Source organism: Stenella coeruleoalba (genome assembly GCF_951394435.1).
Source record: "Stenella coeruleoalba genome assembly, chromosome: 1".
Classification (NCBI taxonomy): domain Eukaryota; kingdom Metazoa; phylum Chordata; class Mammalia; order Artiodactyla; family Delphinidae; genus Stenella; species Stenella coeruleoalba.
This window is the reverse complement of record NC_137169.1, coordinates 57,415,133-57,440,111: the sequence shown is the minus strand read 5'-3', so window position 1 is coordinate 57,440,111 and position 24,979 is coordinate 57,415,133. Positions and strand designations below refer to the sequence as shown.

At 38.4% G+C, this 24,979-nt stretch overlaps 1 protein-coding gene across 1 annotated transcript in view; it reads left to right on the top strand.

The window, feature by feature from the left end:
* DNAI4 (dynein axonemal intermediate chain 4) overlaps positions 1-24,979 on the top strand; it is a gene marked incomplete at its 5' end in the record, with an annotated part of 124,703 nt that overhangs the window by 33,768 nt on the left and 65,956 nt on the right. The window contains 1 exon segment of the mRNA XM_079922893.1: positions 499-638. Within this exon segment, the coding sequence (XP_079779019.1) occupies positions 499-638 (140 nt within the window).

The window sequence follows — 24,979 nt, the reverse complement described above, 5'->3', positions numbered from 1 at the left end:
TGAAGTTAAAAATTAATTACATAAATCTCAACTAAAACATAGATGCATATTCACATACATTTTTGGAAGTTAAAAAGCACATTTTGAAAATTCCTCATGAACCAAAGAAGAAATCATAATGGAAATCAAAGAAATACTCAGAACAAAACAATTATGAAAATAATACTGCGGGATGAGACAAAAGTAGTACTTTGAGGGAAATTTATAGCTTTATGTCTATAATCAAAATTCATAAAAACTATGTGGAGATAGTGCTAGGATATTATTGGTGGGTACCGAAAGTTGTAGGGATGTCGGGGGATATAGTGTAAAAGAGTCCTTTGGAGGTAGTTTAATGCAGTCTTTCCCTAAGAAGTGTCTTGAATTTTCATTTCATTTTTTGGTGCAATCCACATTAAAGAAGGTAATTTTAAGAAAAAGCATAATATCAATAGAAAAAGATATGTGTGGTAAAAATTAATTTTTATTAATAAGTTAAGTGTATATTACTTTTTATAGCCGGAGAAACAAGAACTATGAGACTCTTTGTCGAAATAGATTAGGCAATGACTTGTATGTAGAAAGGATGATGCAGACTATTAATGGAGCACCAAAGAATAAACACGTTCAATGTGACAAAATCATGAAGGAAGACAAAGGTAATTTATGTTTTATTCTGCTTGCTAAATTACCATATTTTAATATATATTCTTTGAGTCTGTCGATTAACAAATCAATACTACAGTATATAAGGCAAAAATATAAATGATTTGGCCAAATCACAACAATAGCTGGGTGCTATGATCTACAGCTTTCAGAATTTGACAATTAAGTTACAAGCAATAAATAGAGATTTAGAAGATTTGAATAACATAATTATCTTGATTTTTATACAAACTATATCATAGAACTGTATCCTTCAAATATTTATGAAATATTTATAGAAACTGATTGTTTACTGTAACAAAGCATATCGACCATAACTAATAAAATTTAAAACATGCCAAGCACTATTTTAGGCTTTTCACATACAGGCATACCTGGGAGATATTGCAGGTTCGGTTCCAGACCACTCCAGTTAAGTGAATATCGCAATAAAGCTAGTCACATGAATTTTTAAAATGTCCCAGTGCATATAATATACTATAGTCTATTAAGTGTACAATAGCAATTATATATAAAAAAACAATGTATATGCTTTAATTTAAAATACTTTATTGCTAAAATATGCTAACCATCATAGAGCCTTCAGTGAGTCATAATGTTTTTGTTGTAGAGCATCTTGTCTTGATGTTGATGGCTGCTGACTGATCAGGGTGGTGGTTGCTGAAGATTGGGGTGGCTGTAGAATTTTTTTAAAATAAGACGACAATGAAGTTTGCTACATTGATTGACTCTTCCTTTCATGAGTGATTTCTCTGTAGCATGTAATGCTGTTTGATAGCATTTTACCCATAGTAGAACTTCTTTCAAAATTGGACTCAGTCCTCTCAAACCCTGCCACTGCCTTGTCAACTAAGTTTATGTAATATTCTAAATCCTTTGATGTCATTTCAACAATCTTCACAGCATCTTCACCAAGAGTAAATTCCATCTCAAGAAACCACTTTCTTTGCTCATCCATAAGAAGCAGATTGCAGCAATTCATTCAGGCTCTACTTCTAATCCTAGTTCTCTTGCTATTTCTACCACATCTGTAGTTACTTCTACTAAAGTCTTGAACCCCTTAAAGTCATCCATGAGGGTTGGAATCAACTTCTTCCTAACTCCTGTTAATGTTTATATTTTGACCTCTTCCTATGAATCACAGATGTTCTTAATGGCATCTAGAATGATGAGTCATTCCTAGAAGGTTTTCAATTTATTTTGCCCAGATCCATCACAGGAATCACTATCTATGACAGCTATAGCCTTCAAAAATGTATTTCTTAAATAATAAGACTTGAAAGTTAAAATGACTCCTTGATCCATGGGCTACAGAATGGATGTTGTATTAGTAGGCATGAAAACAACATGAATCTCATGGTACATCTCCATCAGAGCTCTTGGGTGACCAGGTGCATTGTCAATGAGCAGTTATATTTTGAAAAGAATGTTTTTTTCTGAGTAGTAGATCTCAACAATAGATTTATCATAATTATTAAGGACTCTAGGATTTTCAGAATGGTAAATGAGCATTGGCTTCAACCCAAAGTCATCAGCTGCATTAGCTCCTAACTGACAAGAGAGTCAGCCTGTCCTTTGAATCTTTGAAGTCAGGCATTGACTTCTCCTCTCTAGCTGTAACAATCCTGGGTGGTGTCTTCTTCCAATACAAGGCTGTTTCATCTATATTGAAAATCTGTTGTTTAGCATAGCCACCCTTATTAATTATCTTAAGTAGGTCTTCTGGTTAACTTGCTATAGCTTCTACATCAGCTCATGCTGCTTCACCTTGCACTATTATGTTATGGAGTTGGCTTCTTTCCTTAAACATCATGAACCAACCTCTGCTAGCTTCAGACATTTCTTCTGCAGCTTCCTCACCTCTCTCAGCCTTCATAGAATTAAAGGGAGTTAGGGCCTTCTTCTGGATTAGGCTTTGGCTTAAGGGAATGTTGTGGCTGGTTTTCATCTTCTACCCAGACCATTAAAACTTCCTCCTATCAGCAATAAGGCTGTTTTGCTTTCTTATCATTCATGTGTTCACTAGAGTAGCACTTTTAATTTCCTTCAAGAACTTTTCCTTTTCATTCACAATTTGGCTGTTTGGTGCAAGAGGCCTAGCTTTGGGTCTCCAGCTTTCAACATGCCTTCCTCACGGAGCTTAATCATTTCTAGTTTTTGATTTAGAGTGAGATGTGTTATTATTTCTTTCTCTTGAACACTTAGAGACCATTATAAGGTTATTAATTGGCCTAATTTCAATATTGTCATTTCTGAGGAGGTGGGGAGGCTTGAGGAGAAGGAGAGAGATGGGGGATGAGTCAGTCAGTGGAGCAGTTGGAACATAAACTGCATTTATAGAATAAGTTCACTGTCTTATATTGACATGGTTCATGTTACCTCCAAACAATTACAATACTAACATCAAAGATCACTGATCACACCTCACCATAACAAATATAATAATGAAAAAGTTTAAATACTGCAAGAATTATCAAAATGTGACATAGAGACATGAGGTGAGCAAATGCTGTTGGAAAAATGGCACCGACAGACTTGTTCAATGCAGGGTTGCCACAAACCTTCAATTTGGAAAAAATGCAATACCTGCAAAGTGCAGTAAATGAGGTAGGCCTGTATATTAACTGATTTAATTCTCACAGCAACCCTATGAGGTAGGAGCTCTTACTAGTCCTCATTTTTTGGGGGGGGGCGCCCCCAGGCTTGCGGGATCTTAGTTCCCCAACCAGGGATTGAACCTGGGCCATGGCTGTGAAAGTACCAAGTCCTAACCACTGGACCACCAGGGAACTCCCTATTCCTCATTTTATAGAAGAAGAAACAGGCAAAGAGATGTTAGCTAATTTGCCCAAGGTCACTCAGTTACTATGGTGGACAATGATACTCCCAGACACTCTGGTTCTTGAACCTGTTCTCTTAACTACTATACTTACTATCTTTCAATGTTTATAAATTAACAACTCTGAGAACACTGCATTGCCAAACTTCTGAATGCTGTGGCCAAAAGGGTAATTAGAAGAAAGGTTATAATCTTAATGGCCTTTGTTACTCAGCAAAACCATAAGCTAATTCTTTAAAAAGATTAAAATAGACAAACTTCTAAGCAGGTGCTAAATCAAGAAAAGAGAAACTTACAATTAGTAGGAAAGCTTTGTGGCATCTTTACTTGCTCTTGTCCCACTCCCCTCCCCAGTAGAGTGGTGGTCTCAAAGATAGAAGCCTGGGCTTCCCTGGTGGCGCAGTGGTTGGGAGTCCGCCTGCTGATGCAGGGGACATGGGTTCGTGCCCCCGTCCGGGAAGATTCCACATGCCGCGGAGCGGCTGGGCCCGTGAGCCATGGCCACTGAGTCTGCGCGTCCGGAGCCTGCGCTCTGCAACCGGAGAGGCCACAGCAGTGAGAGGCCCGCATACCACAAAAAAAAAAAAAGATAGAAGCCTGCCTTCCCAGTGTGAGACCCTGGCCCTTGGTCCCAGAGGGAACAGAACAGACCTTATTCTCAAAGAATTTGGTTTGTATGTTTTAACCTGTCTAGGGGCTACCTGGAGGATTGACATAAGGCATTTGTGTTTTTTTGCCTAACCCAGAACTCTCTCAGGCGATAAGCATAATGCATTCTTCAAAAAACTGTAAGGCAGATGAACAACTCACTGCTACCTAAGGCAAAATAATGCAACTGAGTCAAACAAGAGACACACTGAAAGCCTGGAAGAAAAAACTGGGAGAGACTTTCTTTGGGAAATTAAGGTATTGAAAAATTAAGAAATTTTTAAGAAAATTAAGAAATTTTCTTAATTAGAAATTTCTTAATTAAAAATTAAGAAAAATATTAAGAAATTCCTCTGTGTATGTATATTGCATATACAGAGGAATTCAGAAAATCATGCACATGCCTAGGGCAGGATGCATGCTCAGAAAAGACCTGAAAGGATCCTAAACTTTCACTTCTGGCTGATCTCTAGGCTCAGTACAAGCAGGAAGTGAAAGCTGTGGTATAGTTTTAAGCAGCCTGTCTAAGCATTGAAGGAATTCCCCAACATGGAGCCCATCTGCAAAGACTGAGAGGGTTTTTTCCCTTTTTTTTTTCTTTTTTTCCTTTCTTTCTTTCCTTTTTTTCTTCTGAGTGGGAAGAAACCCAGGTGTTCAAGGAAATCTCTGTCAGGACACTAACTGACCAAAAGCTAAAAAACAAACACTTATGAGATGATACGTGACAAAGAATACAGACTTTACAAAAATAGTTTAGCAAAATCCCTTAGCAAACAAACAGCTACCACTCACAGCAAACTATGATATCAAATCCTGAGGAAGAGAGTGATTTCCAGAATTACCACATAATTATATTCAAAATGTTCAATTGTCAAAAAAAAAAATTGCAAAGGATACAGAGGAACAAAAAGGTATGGCTCTTTCAAAGAAGAAATGAACAGAAACTCTCCCTGAGGAAGTATAGACATTAAACTTACTAGGCAAAGGTTTTAGATCAATTGTATTAAAAAAAAAGAAGAAGAAAAAAAAGCTAAAGGAAGCTATGGACAAAGAGATAAAATAAACCAGGAGAACAGTGTGTGAACAAATAAAAAATATCAATAAAGATAGAACTTATAAAAAGGAAAAAAACCATAAATTCTGGAGTTAAAAGTACAATAACTGAAATGGAAAAACTCCCTAGAGTTTTCAGTAGCACATCTGAGCAGGCAAAAGAAAGAATCACCAGTTTTTAATAATAGGTCAATTGAAATAATCCAGTCTGAGAAGCAGAAAGAAAAAATAATGAAGTAAAATGAACAGAGCCTAAAGGACCTGTGGGACTCCATCAAGTCACCAACATACATATAATGGAAATTTCAGAAAGAGAGGAGAAGAAAGAGATAAAGGGGCATAAAGAAAAGTTGAAGAAGTAGTGGCCTAAATATTCCCAAATTCCCAGATAAAAGACATAAATCTGCACCTCCGAGAAGCTTAACGAACTCCAAGAAAGATAAAAATAAAGAGATCCACACTGAGACATATTATAATCAAACAGTTGAAGTACGAAGAGAAAATCTTGAAAGCAGCAAGAGAAAAGTAACTCATCATTTACAAAGGATCATCAATCAGATTACACTCAATTTTCAGCAGAAACCATGGAGGCTGGAAGCCAGTGGGATGACATACTTAAAGCACCAAAAGAAAAAACTGTCAACCAGGAATTCTGTATTCTTCAAATAATCCTCATGAAGGAGAAATATAATTAAATAATTAAAACTGAATATATCCTCATGAAGGAGAAATTAAGATGTTCCTAGATAACTAAAAGCTAAGAGAATTCAGCACTAGTAGAACTGCCTTACAAGAAATGCTAACAGGAGTCCCTTCAGGCAGAAATGAAAGGATATTAGACAGTAACTCGAAGACATATGAAGAAATAAAGAAGACTGGTAAAGGTAACTACATAAGTCAATACAAAAGCCAATATTATAATGTTGGTTTGTAACTCCTATTTTTTTTGCAATATGACTTAAAATAAATGCATTGAACAATAATTCTAAATCTATGCTAATGGGCATACAAAGCATAAAGATGTAATTTGTGACAACATCAACTTAAAGTGGATGGGATTTAGCTGTATAGGAGCAGTTTTTGTATATAATTGAAGTAAGGTAGTATTACTTCAAAATAGAATGTTAAAATTTTAAGAAATTAATTTTAATTCCCAAGGCAGTCACCAAGAAATAACTTAAAAATTACAGAAAAAAATTTAGAGAGGAATAAAAATGATGCACTATAAAAAAGATCAATTAAACATTAAAGAAGATGGTCATGGAGGATTTGAAGAACAAGAAAATTTGAGACATAAAGAAGACAGATTAAAAATGGCAGAAGCCCTTCCTAAACAGTAATTACTTTAAATAAATGGATTAAACACTCCAATTAAAGAGCAAATGTTGGTAGGATGGATTAAACAAAGATAACAAACATCAAAAAAACTGGAAGAAAAAAACCCATGATCCATCTATATGTTGTCTAACAAGAGACTCACTATTTTTTCCAGTTTTATTGAGAAATAATTGACATACATCAATGTAAAAGTACAGCATGATGGTTTGATTTACCTATATTGTGAAAAGATTACCACAATAGGTTTAATTAACAACCATCATCTCATATAGATAAAATAAAAAGAAAAGTTGCAGAATATAAGATCAGCACACAAAATTCAGTTGTATTTCTATGTATTACCTATGAACAATCCAAAAAGGAAATTAAGAAAGTAATTGTGTTTATAATAGCATCCTAAATAATAAAATACCTAGGAATAATTTTAACCAAGGAGATGAAAGACTTGTACACTGACACCTATAAAACATTGCTGAAAAAAATTAAAGGAGACCTAAGTAAATGGGAAATACATTCTGTGTTTATGGGTTGAAAGACTTAATGTTATTAAGATGTGAATACCACCCAAAATAATCCCAAAGACTTTTTTGCAACAATAGAAAAAAAGTCATCCTAAAATTTATATGGAATATCAAAGGATCCCCAAGTAGCCAAAACAATCTTGAAAAAGAACAAAGTTAGAGAGCTCATACTTCCTGATTTGAAAACTTGCTATAAAATTATAGTGATCAAAATGGGTGGTACTAGCATAAAGATAGATATAATACCCCACAGAATGGAAAATAAGTACTCAAATATATGTACACACATGTTCATGGCAGCAATTTTTACCATAGTCAAAAAGTAGAAACAACTGAAATGTCCATCAATGGATGAATGGATAAACAAAATGTGTAAATACATGCAATGAAATATAATTCAGTCACAAAAAGGAATCTAATTCTCTGAGCAACTTCCCCTCTTCTACCCTGGAAGATGTCAGAAATTTCTTCTCTGGAGAGGACAAAATAGAGGCTCTTTAGCTGGGGAACACCAGGCATAGATCAAGACATGGGTACTTAAACAAACAAACAAAAAACAAGCATACTGAATGCTGCACACAGAGACTCCTCTGAAATCCTCTCCTCCGTCATGGACAGCTTGTAGAACATAGGTAGCAAGACTCTTAACCATCCATTATCTGGATGTACCACAGTTAATTTATCCATTTACCTACTGAAGGGCATCTTGATTGTTTCAAGTTTTGGCAATTATCAGTAAAGCTGCTATAAATATCTGTATGCAGGTTTTTGTGTAGACATAAGTTTTTAACTCCTTTTGGTAAATATCAAGGAGTGCTATTGCTGGATTGTATGGCAACAGTATTTTTATTTTTGTAAGAAATAGCCATACTGTCTTGAAAGTGGCTGTACCATTTTGCATTCCCAGAAGCAATGATGAAGAGTTTCTGCGGTTCCATGTCCTCACCAGCATTTTGTGTTGTCAGTGTTCCAGATTTTGACCATTCTAATAGGTGAGTAGTGGCAACTCTTTTTTTTTTTTGCAACTCATTTTTGTTTGTTTGTTTTCTGGTTTTCTGGCTGCATTGTCCAGCTTGAGGGATCCTAGTTCCCCAACCAGGGATTGAACCCAGGCCCCAGCAGTGAAAGCACCTAGTCCCAACCATTGAACCACCAGGGAATTCTCCTCATTTTTGTTTTAATTTGTACTTCCATGATGACATATGATGTGGAGCATATTTTTGTATACTTACTTGCCATCTGTATGTCTTCTTTGATGAGGTGTCTGTTAAGCTTTTGGCCCATTTTAAAATTTGTTTTTTTGTTTTCTTATTGTTAAGGATCAAAAGATATTTGTATATTTTGGACAATAGTCCTTTTTCAGATGTATCTTTAGCAAATGTTTCCTTCCAATATGTGGCTTGTCTTGTTATTCTTTTGACATTTCTTTTTACAGAGCAGACATTTTTAATTTTAATGAAGTCCAGCTTATCTATTACTGTTTAATGGATTGTGCTTTTGCTGTTTCTAAAAAGTCATTGCCATACCCAAGGTCATCTAAATTTTCTCCTATGTTTTATTCTAGGAGTTTTCTAGTTTTGCTTTTACTTTTAAGTCTATAATGAGTTTTAGTTAATTTTTCTGAAGGATGTAAGATCTGTGTATAGATTTTTTTTTTTTTGCATTTGGATGTCCAGTTGTTCCAGCACCATTTGTTGAAAAGACTATCTTTGCTCCATTTGTTTTTTTCCATTCCTTTTACAGAGATCAATTGATTATATTAATGTGAGTTTATTTCTGAGCACTCTATTTTGTTCCATTCACATTGTCTTGATTACTATAGCACTGTAGTAAGTCTTCAAGTTGAGTAGTGTCAGTCCTCCGACTTTGTTCTTTGTCTTCAATATTGTGCTGGCTCTTCTGGGTCTTTTGCCCCTTCACATAAACTTTAGAATCAGTCTGCTGATATGCACAAAATAACTTGTTGGGATTTTGATTGGGATCGTGTTGAATCTATAGATCAACTTGGGAAGAACAGACATCATGACAATGCTGAGTCTTCCTATTAATAAACATGGAATATTTCTCCATTTATTTCATTCTTTGATTTTGTTCATCAGAGTTTAGTAGTTTTCCTCATAATAGATTTTGTACATATTTTGTTAGATTTATTACTATTCCATTTTTGGGGTGCTAATGTAAATCATATTGTTTTAAATTTCAAATTCCTTTGTTCATTGTTGGTGTACAGGATAGAGATTGACTTTTGTGTATTATTAACTTTGTACCCTGCAACCTTGCTGTAATCACTTACTAGTTCAGTAGTTTTTGTTAATTCTTTCAGATTTTCTATATAGATGATTATGTCATCCGAGAACAAAAACAGCTTTATTTCTTTCTTTCCAATCTGTATTTCTTTTATTTCCTTTTTCTTATCTTACTGCATTAGCTTGGACTTCCAGTAGGATGTTGAAAAGGAGTGATGAAAGGGGACATCCTTGCCTTGGTCCTGATCTTAGTGGAAAATCTAGTTTCTAGAAGAAAACCATTAATTATGTTAGCTGTAGGTTTTTATAGATATTCTTTGTCAAGTTAAGTTCCTCCTCTATTCCTAAATTACTGAGAGTTTTTATCATGAATGAGTGTTGGATTTTGTCAAGTGCTTTTTTCTGAATCTGTTGATATGATCAAGTAATTTTTCTTCTTTGGTCTGTTGATGTGATGGATTACATCAATCAATTTTCCAACGTTGAACTAGGCTTTGTATACCTGGGATAAACTCCACTTAATTGTGGTGTATAATTCTCTTTATATACAGCTGGATTTGATTGCTAATATTTTGTAGAGGATTTTTGCATCTGTGTTCATGAGAGTTATTGGTCTGCCATTTTTCTTTCTTATGGTGTTTTTGTCTGTTTTTTGGTATTAGAGTAATGCTGGCCTCAAAGTATGAGTTAAAAAGTATTCCCTCTGTTTCTATCCTCTTAAAGATATTGCAGGGAATTGGTGTAATTTTCTCCTTAAATTATTGGTAGAACTCAGTGGATCTATCTGGGCCTGGTGCTTTCAGTTTTGGAAGATTATTAATTATTGATTCAATTTCCTTAATTGATATTGTTTATTTCTTCTTGTGTGAGTTTTGGCAGATTGTGTCTTTCAAGGAATCGGAAAATTTCATCAAGGTTATCAAATCTATTGGCATAGAGTTGTTCATAGTATTCCTTTGTTATCTTTTTTGAAAAATAAATTTATTTATTTATGGCTGCATTGGGTCTTCGTTGCTGCGTGCAGGCTTCCTCTAGTTGCGGTGAGCTGAGGCTGCTCTTCGTTGCATTGCGCAGTCTTCTCATTGCGGTGGCTTCTCTTGTTGCGGAGCACGGGCTCTAGATCTGCAGGCTTCAGTAGTTGTGGCTTGTGGGCTAAGAGCGCAGGCTCAGTAGTTTTGGCGCACGGGCTTAGTTGCTCCGCGGCATGTGCGATCTTCCTGGACAAGGGAACGAACCCATGTCCACTGCATTGGCAGGCGGATTCTTAACCACTGTGCCACCAGGGAAGCCCTGCTCTAATTCTTTTTTATTTTACTATTTTTCATTGAGATATAATTGACGTATAACATTGGTTTCAGGTGTACAACATATCAATTAGATGTTTGTATATATTGTGAAATGGATCATGATCATGATCATAAGTCTAGTTAACATTCATCACTGTACATAGAAAAGTTTTTTCTTGTGATGAGTACTTTTAAGATCTACTCTCTTAGCAACATCCAAATATACAATACAGTATTATTAACTATAGTCACCACTCTGTACATTACACCCCCATGCCTTATTTATTTTATAGAGGGAAGTTTGTACTTTTTAACCCCCTTCACCCATTTCACCCACCCCTCACTCCCTTGCCTCTGGCAATTACCAGTCTGTTCTCTGTGTCCGTGCTCTCTCTCTCTCTCTTTTAGATTCCACATAGAAGTGAGATCATAAGGTATTTATCTTTTTCTGTCTGGCATATTTCATGTAGTATAATAATCTTAAGATCCATCCATGTTGTTGCAGATGGCAAGATTTCATTTTTTCATAGCTATATATTATTACATTATGTATATATAACACATTTTCTTTACCCATTCATCCCTCAAGGAACACCTAGGTTGCTTCCATATTTTGGCTATTGTACTCATTTTGCTATGAACATGGGGGTGCATATATCTTTTCAAGTTAGTGTTTTGCTTTTCTTCGTATAAATACCTAGAAGTGGAATTGCTGGATGATATGGTAGTTCTATTTTTAATTTTTTGAGGAACCTCCATACTGCTTTTCATAGTGCTTACACCAATTTACATTCTCACCCATGGTGCACAAGTGTTCCCTTTTCTCCACATCCTTGCCAACACTTATTTTTGTATTTTTGATAATAACCATTTTAACAGGCATGAGATGATATCTCATTGGGTTTTGATTTGCATTTCCCAGTTGGTTAGTGATGTTGAGCACCTTTCACGTACCTGTTGGCTATCTGCATGTCATCTTTGAAAAAAGTCTATTCAGGTCCTCTACCCATTTTTAAAATTAGGTTGTTTGTTTTTAATGTTGAATTATATGAGTTTTGTGTATATTTTAGATATTAACCCTTTATAAGATATATTGCTTGAAAATATCTTCTCCCATTCAGTAAGAGGCCTTTTCATTTTGTTGATAGTTTCCTTTGCTGTGCAAAACTTTTTAGTTTGATATACTAGTCCCATTTGTTTATTTTTGCTTTTGTTTCCTTTGCCTGAGGAGACATATCCAAAAAAGAATTACTAAGACCAGTGTCAAAGAGCATAACTTCCTATGTTTTCCTCTAAGAGTTTTATGATTTCAGGTCTTACATTCAAGTCTTTAATCCATTTTGAGTTAATTTTTATGTATGGTGTAAAATAGTGATCTAGTTTCATTCTTTTGCCTGTGGTTGTCCAGTTTTGTTTTGTTTTTTTGCGGTACACGGGCTTCTCACTGTTGTGGCCTCTCCCGTTGCGGAGCACAGGCTCCGGACGCACAGGCTCAGCGGCCATGGCTCACAGGCCCAGCTGCTCCACGGCATGTGGAATCTTCCCAGACTGGGGCACAAACCCGTGTCCCCTGCACTGGCAGGCGGACTCTCAACCACTGCGCCATCAGGGAAGCCTGGTTGTCCAGTTTTTACAACACCATTTACTGAAGAGATTTTTCTTTCCCCATTGTATATTCTTGGTTCTTTTGTTACAAATTAATTGACAATATATATGTGGGTTTATTTCTGAGCTCTCAATTTTGTTCCATTGATCTATGTTTCTGTTTTTATGTCAATAGCATACTGTTTTAATTACTATACTTTGTAATATAGTTTCTTTTTCTTTTTCTTTTTGGCTGTGTTGGGTCTTCGTTGCTGCACGTGGGCTTTCTCTAGCTGCAGCGAGCAGGGACTACTGTTTGTTGTGGTGCGCAGGCTTCTCGTTGTGGTGGCTTCTCTTGTTGTGGAGCACAGGCTCTAGGTGTGTGGGCTTCAGTAATTGTGGCATGTGGGCTCAGTAGTTGTGGCATGTGAGCTCAGTAGTTGTGGCTCACGGGCTTAGTTGCTCAATGGCATGTGGGGTCTTCCTGGACCAGGGATCAAACCCATGTCCCCTGCATTGGCAGGTGGATTCTTAACCACTGAGCCACCAGGGAAGTCCTGTAATATAGTTTCAAATCAGAGAGTGTGATGCCTCCAACTTTGTTCCTTGTTACACAAGATTGCTCTGGCTGTTTGGTTTTTCTTGTGGTTCCATACAAATTTTAGGACAGTTTGTTCTATTTCTTTGAAAAATGTCATTGGAATTTCAATGGAGATTGCATTGAATCTGTGGAGTGCCTTGGGAAATATGGACATTTAACAATACTGATTCGTCTAATTCACGAGCATGAAATATCCATTTATGGATATTTATTTGTGTCTTCCATTTATTTGTGTCTTCCCATTTATTTGTGTCTTCTTCCATTACTTTCATTAATGTCTTGTGGTTTTCAATATAGAGGTCTTTCACCTTGGTTAAATTTATTCCTAGGTGGTGTTTTTTTGGGGTGGGGGGATGCATTTGTGAATAAGATTTTTTTTCTTTATTTCTCTTTGTGATAGCTCGTTATTGGTGTATAGAAATGCAGCAGATTTTTGTGTATTGATTTTTGTATCCTGTAATTTACTGAATTACTTCATTTGTTCTAACAATTTTTTGATGGAGTTTTTAGGCTTTTCTGTATATAATATGTCATCTGCAAAGAGTGACAGTTTTACTTTTTTCTTTCCAATTTGGATACCTATTTCTTTTTCTTGCCTATTTTCTCCGTCTAGGACTTCCAATATTATGTTGGATAAAAGTGGAAATTGTGGGCATCCTTGTCTTGTTCCTGATCTTAGAGGAAATGCTTTCAGCTTTTTATTGTTGAGTATGATGTTAGATGTGGGCTTGTCATATATGGCCTTTAATATGTTGAAGTCTGTTCCCTCTATACCCACTTTGTTGACAGTTTTTATCATAAACGGATGTTGACTTTTGTCAAATGCTTTTTGTCCTCTATGATCATATAGTTTTATGCTTCATTTTGTTAATGTGCTATATCACACAGACTGATTTGGGGATAAAAACTTATGCTTGATCTCATTCTAAAGTTCAATGTTTTTATTCTCTTTTCCCATCTTATGTTTTTGATGTCACATTTAATATCTTTTTTTTTTTTAACATCTTTATTGGGGTATAATTGCTTTACAATGGTGTGTTAGTTTCTGCTTTATAACAAAGTGAATCAGTCATACATAAACATATGTTCTCATATGTCTTCCCTCTTGCGTCTCCCTCCCTCCCACCCTCCCTATCCCACCCCTCCAGGCTGTCACAAAGCACCGAGCCAATATCCCTGTGCCATGCGGCTGCTTCCCACTAGCTATCTACCTTACTACGTTTGTTAGTGTGTATATGCCCATGACTCTCTCTCGCCCTGTCACAGCTCACCCTTCCCCCTCCCCATAACCTCAAGTCCGTTCTCTAGGAGGTCTGCGTCTTTATTCCTGCTTTACCCCTAGGTTCTTCATGACATTTTTTTTCTTAAATTCCATATATATGTGTTAGCACACGATATTTGTCTTTTTCTTTCTGACTTACTTCACTCTGTATGACAGACTCTAGGTCTGTCCACCTCATTACAAATAGCTCAATTTCGTTTCTTTTTATGGCTGAGTAATATTCCATTGTATATATGGGCCACATCTTCTTTATCCATTCATCCGATGATGGGCACTTAGGTTGTTTCCATCTCCGGGCTATTGTAAATAGAGCTGCGATGAACATTTTGGTACATGACTCTTTTTGAATTTTGGTTTTCTCAGGGTATATGCCCAGTAGTGGGATTGCTGGGTCATATGGTAGTTCTATTTTTAGTTTTTTAAGGAACCTCCGTACTGTTCTCCATAGTGGCTGAACCAATTCACATTCTCACCAGCAGTGCAAGAGGGTTCCCTTTTCTCCACACCCTCTCCAGCATTTATTGTTTCTAGATTTTTTGATGATGGCCATTCTGACTGGTGTGAGATGATATCTCATTGTAGTTTTGATTTGCATTTCTCTAATGATTAATGATGTTGAGCATTCTTTCATGTGTTTGTTGGCAGTCTGTATATCTTCTTTGGAGAAATGTCTATTTAGGTCTTCTGCCCATTTTTGGATTGGGTTGTTTGTTTTCTTGTTATTGAGCTGCATGAGCTGCTTGTAAATTTTGGAGATTAATCCTTTGTCGGTTGCTTCATTTGCAAATATTTTCTCCCATTCTGAGGGTTGTCTTTTGGTCTTGTTTATGGTTTCCTTTGCTGTGCAAAAGCTTTGAAGTTTCATTAGGTCCCATTTGTTTATTTTTGTTTTTATTTCCATTACTCTAGGAGGTGGGTCAGAAAGGATCTTGCTGTGATTTATGTCATAGAGTGTTCTGCCTATGTCTTCCTCTAAGAGTTTGATAGTTTCTGGCCTTACTTTTAGGTCTTTAATCCATTTTGAGCTTATTTTTGTGTATGGTGTTAGGGAGTGATCTAATCTCATACTTTTACATGTACCTGTCCAGTTTTCCCAGCACCACTTATTGAAGAGGCTGTCCTTTCTCCACTGTACATTATTGCCACCTTTATCAAAGATAAGGTGTCCATATGTGCATGGGTTTATCTCTGGGCTTTCTATCCTGTTCCATTGATCTATCTTTCTGTTTTTGTGCCAGTACCATACCGTCTTGATAACTGTAGCTTTGTAGTATAGTCTGAAGTCAAGGAGCCTGATTCCTCCAGTTCCTTCTTTCATTCTCAAGATTGCTTTGGCTATTCGGGATCTTTTGTGTTTCCATACAAATTGCAAAATTTTTTGTTCTAGCTCTGTGAAAAATGCCAGTGGTAGTTTGATAGGGATTGCATTGAATCTATAGATTGCTTTGGGTAGTAGAGTCATTTTCACAATGTTGATTCTTCCAATCCAAGAACATGGTATATCTCTCCATCTATTTGTATCATCTTTAATTTCTTTCATCAGTGTCTTATAATTTTCTGCATATAGGTCTTTTGTCTCCTTAGGTAGGTTTATTCCTAGATATTTTATTCTTTTTGTTGCAATGGTAAATGGGAGTGTTTTCTTGATTTCACTTTCAGATTTTTCATCATTAGTATATAGGAATGCCAGAGATTTCTGTGCATTAATTTTGTATCCTGCCACTTTACCAAATTCATTGATTAGCTCTAGTAGTTTTCTGGTAGCATCTTTAGGATTCTCTATGTATAGGATCATGTCATCTGCAAACAGTGACAGCTTTACTTCTTCTTTTCCGATTTGGATTCCTTTTATTTCCTTTTCTTCTCTGATTGCTGTGGCTAAAACTTCCAAAACTATGTTGAATAAGAGTGGTGAGAGTGGGCAACCTTGTCTTGTTCCTGATCTTAGTGGAAATGCTTTCAGTTTTTCACCATTGAGGATGATGTTTGCTGTGGGCTTGTCATATATGGCCTTTATTATGTTGAGGAAAGTTCCCTCTATGCCTACTTTCTGGAGGGTTTTTATCATAAATGGGTGTTGAATTTTGTCAAAAGCTTTCTCTGCATCTATTGAGATGATCATATGGTTTTTCTCCTTCAATTTGTTAATATGGTTTATCACATTGATAGATTTGTGTATATTGAAGAATCCTTGCATTCCTGGAATAAACCCCACTTGATCATGGTGTATGATCCTTTTAATGTGCTGTTGGATTCTGTTTGATAGTGTTTTGTTGAGGATTTTTGCATCTATGTTCATCAGTGATATTGGCCTGTAGTTTTCTTTCTTTGTGACATCCTTGTCTGGTTTTGGTATCAAGGTGATGGTGGCCTCGTAGAAGGAGTTTGGGAGTGTTCCTCCCTCTGCTATATTTTGGAAGAGTTTGAGAAGGATAGGTGTTAGCTCTTCTCTAAATGTTTGATAGAATTCGCCTGTGAAGCCATCTGGTCCTGGGCTTTTGTTTGTTGGAAGATTTTTAATCACAGTTTCAATTTCAGTGCTTGTGATTGGTCTGTTCATATTTTCTATTTCTTCCTGATTCAGTCTTGGCAGGTTGTGCATTTCTAAGAATTTGTCCATTTCTTCCAGATTGTCCATTTTATTGGCATAGAGTTGCTTGTAGTAATCTCTCATGATCTCTTTTATTTCTGCAGTGTCAGTTGTTACTTCTCCTTTTTCATTTCTAATTCTATTGATTTGAGTCTTCTCCCTTTTTTTCTTGATGAGTCTGGCTAGTGGTTTATCTATGTTGTTTATCTTCTCAAAGAACCAGCTTTTAGTTTTATTGATCTTTGCTATTGTTTCCTTCATTTCTTTTTCATTTATTTCTGATCTGATTTTTATAATTTCTTTCCTTCTGCTAGCTTTGGGGTTTTTTTGTTCTTCTTTCTCTAATTGCTTGAGGTGCAAGGTTAGGTTGTGTATTCGAGATGTTTCCTGCTTCTTAAGGTGGGCTTGTATTGCTATAAACTTCCCCCTTAGAACTGCTTTTGCTGCATCCCACAGGTTTTGGGTCGTTGTGTCTCCATTGTCATTTGTTTCTAGGTATTTTTTGATTTCCTCTTTGATTTCTTCAGTGATCACTTCATTATTAAGTAGTGTATTGTTTAGCCTCCATGTGTTTGTATTTTTTACAGATCTTTTCCTGTAATTGATATCTAGTCTCATGGCGTTGTGGTCAGAAAAGATACTTGATACAATTTCAATTTTCTTAAATTTACCAAGGCTTGATTTGTGACCTCAGATATGATCTATCCTGGAGAATGTTCCATGAGCACTTGAGAAAAATGTGTATTCTGTTGTTTTTGGATGGAGTGTCCTATAAATATCAATTAAGTCCATCTTGTTTAATGTATCATCTAAAGCTTGTGTTTCCTTATTTATTTTCATTTTGGATGATCTGTCCATGGGTGAAAGTGGGGTGTTTAAGTCCCCTACTATGAATGTGTTACTGTCGATTTCCCCTTTTATGGCTGTTAGTATTTGCCTTATGTATTGAGGTGCTCCTATGTTGGGTGCATAAATATTTACAATTGTTATATCTTCTTCTTGGATCGATCCCTTGATCATTATGTAGTGTCCTTCTTTGTCTCTTTTAATAGTCCTTATTTTAAAGTCTATTTTGTCTGATATGAGAATTGCTACTCCAGCTTTCTTTTGGTTTCCATTTGCATGGAATATCTTTTTCCTTCCCCTTACTTTCAGTCTGTATGTGTCTCTAGGTCTGAAGTGGGTCTCTTGTAGACAGTATATATAAGGGTCTTGTTTTTGTATCCATTCAGCTAATCTGTGTCTTTTGGTGGGAGCATTTAGTCCATTTACATTTAAGGTAATTATCGATATGTATGTTCCTATTCCCATTTTCTAAATTGTTTTGGGTTCGTTATTATAGGTCTTTTCCTTCTCTTGTGTTTCTTACCTAGAGAAGATCCTTTAGCATTTGCTGTAAAGATGGTTTGGTGGTGCTGAACTCTCTCAGCTTTTGCTTGTCTGTAAAGGTTTTAATTTCTCCATCAAATCTGAATGAGATCCTTGCTGGGTAGAGTAGTCTTGGCTACAGTTTTTTCTCCTTCATCACTTTCAGTATGTCCTGCCACTCCCTTCTGGCTTGTAGGGTTTCTGCTGAGAGATCAGCTGTTAACCTTATGGGGATTCCCTTATGTGTTATTCGTTGTTTTTCCCTTGCTGCTTTTAATATGCTTTCTTTGTATTTAATTTTTGACAGTTTGATTAATATGTGTCTTGGCGTATTTCTCCTTGTATTTATCCTGTATGGGACTCTCTGTGCTTCCTGGACTTGATTAACTATTTCCTTTCCCATATTAGGGAAGTTTTCAACTATAATCTCTTCAAATATTTTCTCAGTCCCTTTCTTTTTCTCTTCTTCTTCTGGAACTCCTATAATTCGAATGTTGGTGCATTTAATGTTGTCCCAGAGGTCTCTGAGACTGTCCTCAGTTCTTTTCATTCTTTTTTCTTTATTCTGCTCTGCAGTAGTTATTTCCACTATTTTATCTTCCAGGACACTCATCCGTTCTTCTGCCTCAGTTATTCTGCTATTGATCCCATCTAGAGTACTTTTAATTTCATTTATTGTGTTGTTCATCGTTGCTTGTTTCATCTTTAGTTCTTCTAGGTCCTTGTTAACTGATTCTTGCATTTTGTCCATTCTATTGTCCATTCTATCTCCAAGATTTTGGATCAACCTTACTATCATTATTCTGAATTCTTTTTCAGGTAGACTGCCTATTTCCTCTTCATTTGTTAGGTCTGGTGCATTTTTATCTTGCTCCTTTATCTGCTGTGTGTTTTTCTGTCTTCTCATTTTGCTTATCTTACTGTGTTTGGGGTCTCCTTTTTGCAGGCTGCAGGTTCGTAATTCCTCCTGTTTTTGATGTCTGTCTCCAGTGGCTAAGGTTGGTTCAGTGGGTTGTGTAGGCTTCCTGGTGGAGGGGACTAGTGCCTGTGTTGTGGTGGATGAGGCTGGATCTTGTCTCTCTAGTGGGCAGGTTCACTTCTGGTGGTGTGTTTTGGGGTGTCTGTGGCCTTATTATGATTTTAGGCAGCCTCTCTGCTAATGGGTGGGGTTGTGCTCCTGTTTTGCTAGTTGTTTGGCATAGGTTTTCCAGCACTGTGGCTTGCTGGTCATTGAGTGAAGCTGGGTGCTGGTGTTAAGATGGAGGTCTCTGGGAGATTTTCGCCGTTTGATATTATGTGGAGCTGGGAGGTCTCTTGTTGACCAGTGTCCTGAAGTTTGCTCTCCTACCTCAGAGGCAGAGCCCTGCCTCCTGGCTGGAGCACCAAGAGCTTTTTATCCACACGGCTCAGGATAAAAGGGAGAAAAAGTAGAGGGAATTAGTAGAAGTATGAGGAAAGAAAGAAGGAAAGGAGGGTAGGAAGGAAGGAAGAAAGAAAGAAAGAAGCAAAGAAGGAAAGAAAGGAGGGAGGGAGGGAGGAAGGAAGGAAGGAGGGAAAGAAGGAAAAAAGACAGAAAGAAAGAAGATACAGTAAAAATAAAATAAAGTATAATAAAGTTATTGGATTAAAAAATTCTTATTTAGAAAAAAAAAAAAGGGACGGATAGAACCTTAGGACAAATGTTGGAAGCAAAGCTATACAGACAAAATCTTACACAGAAGCATACACATACACCCTCACTAAAAGAGGTAAATGGGGAAAAATCATAAATCTTGCTGTCAGAGACCACCTCCTCAATTTGGGATGATTCGTTGTCTAAAGGAGGGAAGGAAGAAAGGAAAGAAAGAAAGAAAGAACGAAGGTAAAGTATAATAACGTTATTAAAATTAATTATGAAGAAAAAAAATTTTTTTTTAAAAAACCATGGACGGATAGAACCCTAGGACAAATGGTGGAAGCAAGACTATACAGACAAGATCTCACACAGAAGCATACACATACACATTCACAAAAAGAGGAAAAGGGAAAAAATCATAGATCTTGCTCCTAAAGTCCACTTCCTTAATTTGGGATGATTGGTTGTCTATTCATGTATTCCACAGATGCAGGGTATATCAAGTTGATCGTGGAGCTTTAATCCGCTGCTTCTGAGGCTGCTGGGAGACATTTCCCTTTCTCTTCTTTGTTCTCACAGCTCCCAGGGCTCAGCTTTGGATTTGGCCCTGCCACTGCGTGTAGGTCGCTGGAGGGCGTCTGTTTTTTGCTCAGACAGGGTGGGGTTAAAAGAGCCGCTGATTCGGGGGCTCTGGCGCACTCAGGCCGGCGGGGAGGGAGGGGCACGGAGTGCGGGGTGGGCCTGCGGTGGCAAAGGCCGGCGTGACTTTGCACCAGCCTGAGGCGCGCTGTGCGTTCTCCCGGGGAAGTTGTCCCTGGATCCCGGGAACCTGGCAGTGGCGGGCTGCACAGGCTCCGCGGAAGAGGGGTGTGGAGAGTGACCTGTGCTCGCACACAGGCCCCTTGGCGGCGGCAGCAGCAGCCTTAACGTCTCCCGCCCGCCGCTGGGGTCCGCGCTTTTAGCCGCGGTTTGCGCCCGTCTCTGGATTCCGCGCTTTCAGCCGCGGCTCGCGCCCGTCTCTGGATTCCGCGCTTTCAGCCGTGGCTCGCGCCCGTCTCTGGGGTCCGCGCTTTCAGCCGCGGCTCGCGCCCGTCTCTGGGGTTCGCGCTTTTAGCCGCGGCTCGCGCCCGTCTCTGGAGTTCCTTTAAGCAGCGTTCTTAAACTCCTCTCCTCACGCCCCAGGAAACAAAGAGGGAAGGAAAAGTCTCCTGCCTCTTCGGCAGGTGCAGACTTTTTCCCGGACTCCCTCCCGGCTAGCTGTGGTGCACTAACCCCTTCAGGCTATGTTCAAGCCGCCAACCCCAGTCCTCTCCCTGCGCTCCGTCGGAAACCGAAACCCGAGCCTCAGAGCCTCAGCTCGCAGCCCCGCCCGCCCCGGCGGGTGAGCAGACAAACCTCTCGGGCTGGTGAGTGCTGGTCGGCACCGATCCTCTGTGCGGGAATCTCCCCGCTTTGCCCTCCGCACCCGTTGCTGTGCATTCCTCCGCGACTTCGAAGCTCCCCCCTCCGCCTCCCGCAGTCTCCGCCCGCGAAGGGGCTTCCTAGTGTGTGGAAACTTTTCCTCCTTCACAGCTCCCTCCCACTGGTGCAGGTGCCGTCCCTATTCTTTTGTCTCTGTTTTTTCTTTTGCCCTACCCAGGTACGTGGGGAGTTTCTTGCCTTTTGGGAGGTCTGAGGTCTTCTGCCAGCCTTCAGTAGATGTTCTGTAGGAGTTGTTCCACGTGTAGATGTATTTCTGGTGTATCTGTGGGGAGGAAGGTGATCTCTGCGTCTTACTCTTCCGCCATCTTCTGCCTTCTCCACATTTAATATCTTTTTATTTTATGTATTCATTGACTAATTATTGCCATCATGGCTATTTTTACTATTTTTTCTTTTAATCTTCATACTAGCTTAAAAGTGATTAATCCACTTACTATATATTTACCTTTTCAGTGAGACTTGTTCTTTCATGTTTCCTTGTTACTAATTAGCATCCTTTCTTTTCAGCTTAAAGAAGTCCCTTTAGCATTGTTTTCAAGAGGGTATTAAATCGTTTATTGGTTACACATGATAAAGGATGATACACAAGCTTCATTCCCAACTATAACTTTATCTGGTACCATAATTCAATTTAGATATATTGCATAGGATGTGCCAAGAAACTCCATGACTTTGCTTGGGTGACCCTTTTAAAGGTGAACTCCAGGTCACAACACAGTAACTGTCAGTTCAACTACACCAAGGTTTCTGAAGACAATGGCTTCTCCATCCAAGCAGGTTGTAAATAAATTTCACATGGAACCTGGCATCACCCTGAAGGAATGCTAACTTCACACTGTTGGGGTAGTTTACCAAAATGGCTTCAGAGTAGACTAACTACTTTACATAGCACATTTTAAAAAGACACATTTATTCAGTGTCGTGATCAGACTATTACATTTAACAATCAACAACATGGGTGCAAAAAACAAAAAATCTATATTAAAACCCTTGTTGGAATGCTTTATACTTTCCACAGAACAGAAACTAAAATAACCTGTTATACAATTAGTCATAAATACAGTCCTCGAGCTTTTTTTTGCCCATACACATGAGTATTGTCTAAAACACGTCTTCTTTGTAGCAGCTAGGCCCTGCCACCACTGTGCTTGGCTGAGTTCACAAATCTGTTGTAACCTGTAGTTTCCCTGTCACTTCTCTGGCTCTCCTCTCCTGCTAAGCTTTGTTTCCTGGCAGCAACTAAAACCTTCTGCCACTGCCATAGCTACTGATGCTGCTGGAACCACCATAGCCACCTTGGTTTTGTGGTTTGGCAAAGTATTGGCCCCTACCACCATAGGGCCCAGAACTTTTGCCTCCAAAGTTTCCTCCTTTCATGGGTTCAAAATTTGAAGATTAATTGTTATAATTGCCAAAATCATTGTAGCTTCCGCCACCTCCAAAACTGCTTCCATCATTACCAAATCCAATATAGCCATCCCCACTGCCACCATAGCCACCACCACATCTGCCACCAAAGCCACCTTGACCACTGACGTTTCCTCCACGACCAAAGCTGTCATTCCCTCCAAAACCCCCTCGACGACCACCACCAAAGTTTCCAGAACCACTTTGACCTCTTTGGCTGGATGAAGCACTAGCCACCTTTTCCTTAGATAGGGCTTTCCTTACTTCACAGTTGTGGCCATGCACAGAGTGGTATTTCTTTTTTTTTTCTTTTTGCGGTACGCGGGCCTCTCACTGTTGTGGCCTCTCCCGTTGCGGAGCACAGGCTCCGGATGCGCAGGCTCAGCGGCCATGGCTCACGGGCCCAGCCGCTCTGCGACATGTGGGATCTTCCCGGACCGGGGCATGAACCCGTGTCCCCTGCATCGGCAGGCGGACTCTCAACCACTGCACCGCCAGGGAAGCCCTGTTTTCCTCTTATTAGGAACTCTGGGCTTCCTGGATCTGGATGTCTATCTCCTTCCCAAGGTTAGGGAAGTTTTCAGCCATTATGTCTTCAAATAAGATTTCTTCTTTCCCTTCTTTCTGTTCTGTATTTTTCGTCTTTGTTCTCTTTCCTTCTCAGTTTTGGAGATTTCTGTTGAGATTTCTTCAAGCTGAGAGATTCTTTCCTCAGCAGTGTTCAGTGTACCAATAAGCCCATCAAAGGCATTCTTCTACAGTGTTTTTGGTTTCTCACTTTTCTTTTTGGTCCTTTTTGTTATGATTTCCATCTCTCTGCTTACATTGCCAATCTGTTCTTGCATTTTGTCTACTTTATCCATTAGAGCCCTTAGCATATTCATCACAGTTGTTTTAAATTCCTGGTCTAATAATTCCAACATCCCTGCCATGTCTAGTTTTGATGCTTGCTCTACCTCTTCAAAATTTTTTTTATCTTTTAGTATGATTTGATTTATCTTTTAGTATGATTTTTATATCTTTTAGTATAATTTTTTATCTTTTAGTATGATTTTTTTATCTTTTAGTATGATTTATCTTTTAGTATGATTTTTATCTTTTAGTATGATTTTTTTATCTTTTAGTATGATCTTTTAGTATGATACATATGATACATGATGTATCAGGTAAAAGGAGCTGCTGTAAATAGGCCTTTAGTACTGTGGTGGTAAGGTGTGGAGGAGGCAGGCATTTTAGTCCTTTGATTAGGTTTCAGCCTTTCAGTGTACCTATTCCTGTGGACTATGAACTTCACAAATGTGTCTCAGTTTTTTTCCCCACCCTTAGGTAGGACAAGACGTCTCCAGTGTGCTGGTGCTGGGTATTTCCCTTCCCACAGTTCAGTTAGGCTCTGAAAAGACCCTGGCAGGCTGTTCTCTGCTGAACTAGTTTATTCTGAGGGCAGGCATTGTTAAGAACAGAGTGCTCTGGTATATTTCAGAATGGTTCCTTTTCCCCTTCCCCTACCAGAAGCATGAGGGATTTTTTTTTTTTTTCTCATACTCACTCTGGGAATCTGGTCCAGCTCCTGGAGATAAAGCTCACAAAATGCAGGGGCTTCCCTATGACTGGGCCCCTTAGAGTTTTTAACTCTCAGACTTGTCCACACTGAACCTGCACCAATTCATCATTTACAGTTCAGGTTTTCCTACCCCAGAACTGGTTCCCACAGCAGTTTCTACTTCTGAGTCTCTGCTGCAGTAAACTGTGACTCTCCAATCTTAGAGGCAGCAGTTCTTTTCCCTGTGTCCTTACCTCTTTTTCAGATCCAAGAAGAGGTGTTGATTTTTCAGTCTGTTTAATTTTTTACTTGTTGTTAGTACAGAATGGCAACTTCCAAGCCCCTTAACTGTGGAACTGGAAACTCTGAGTCCCATCTTCTTAACCTGAGGACAGAATGCTCAGGTGAATCTGCCCAGATCCTTCTCTGTATCTAGCTGGGTTTTACCATTCTTAATATAGTCCCTACTCTCCTTTCCAGTAGGTCTCCTTAGGTAAGTTGAGGAAACTCATTTCACTTCACAGACATGTTCTGTTTTACCATACTCCTGAGAGCAGCAGAGAAGTCATGGTGAACAGAAAACACAAAGCAGCCCACTTACCCTGACCATGTTTTCAGTGGACATTCAGTGCCTAGCTTGTCAGGTGCTGTTAGTGGGTTAAGCTCTGTGTTTCCAAGGACTTACTCATGGTCTCACCCTGTGATTTCCCTCTAAGTGTCTCTTATAAACTCTCAAAGAAGCTGAAGTCAGATTATGGCCCAGATAGTTCTGCTTGTCTTCTCTTGGGAGTCCTCATCTAATTGTCCTCATCTAATAGTGGTTTTGTTTTCTCCTTATGCATCTGTGTTAGTGTTTGCTATTCTGTTTTTTTAACTAGACAGTGTATTATCTAGGTATACATTGTTTGATGGTTGATGGGCTTGTTAGTTCCTT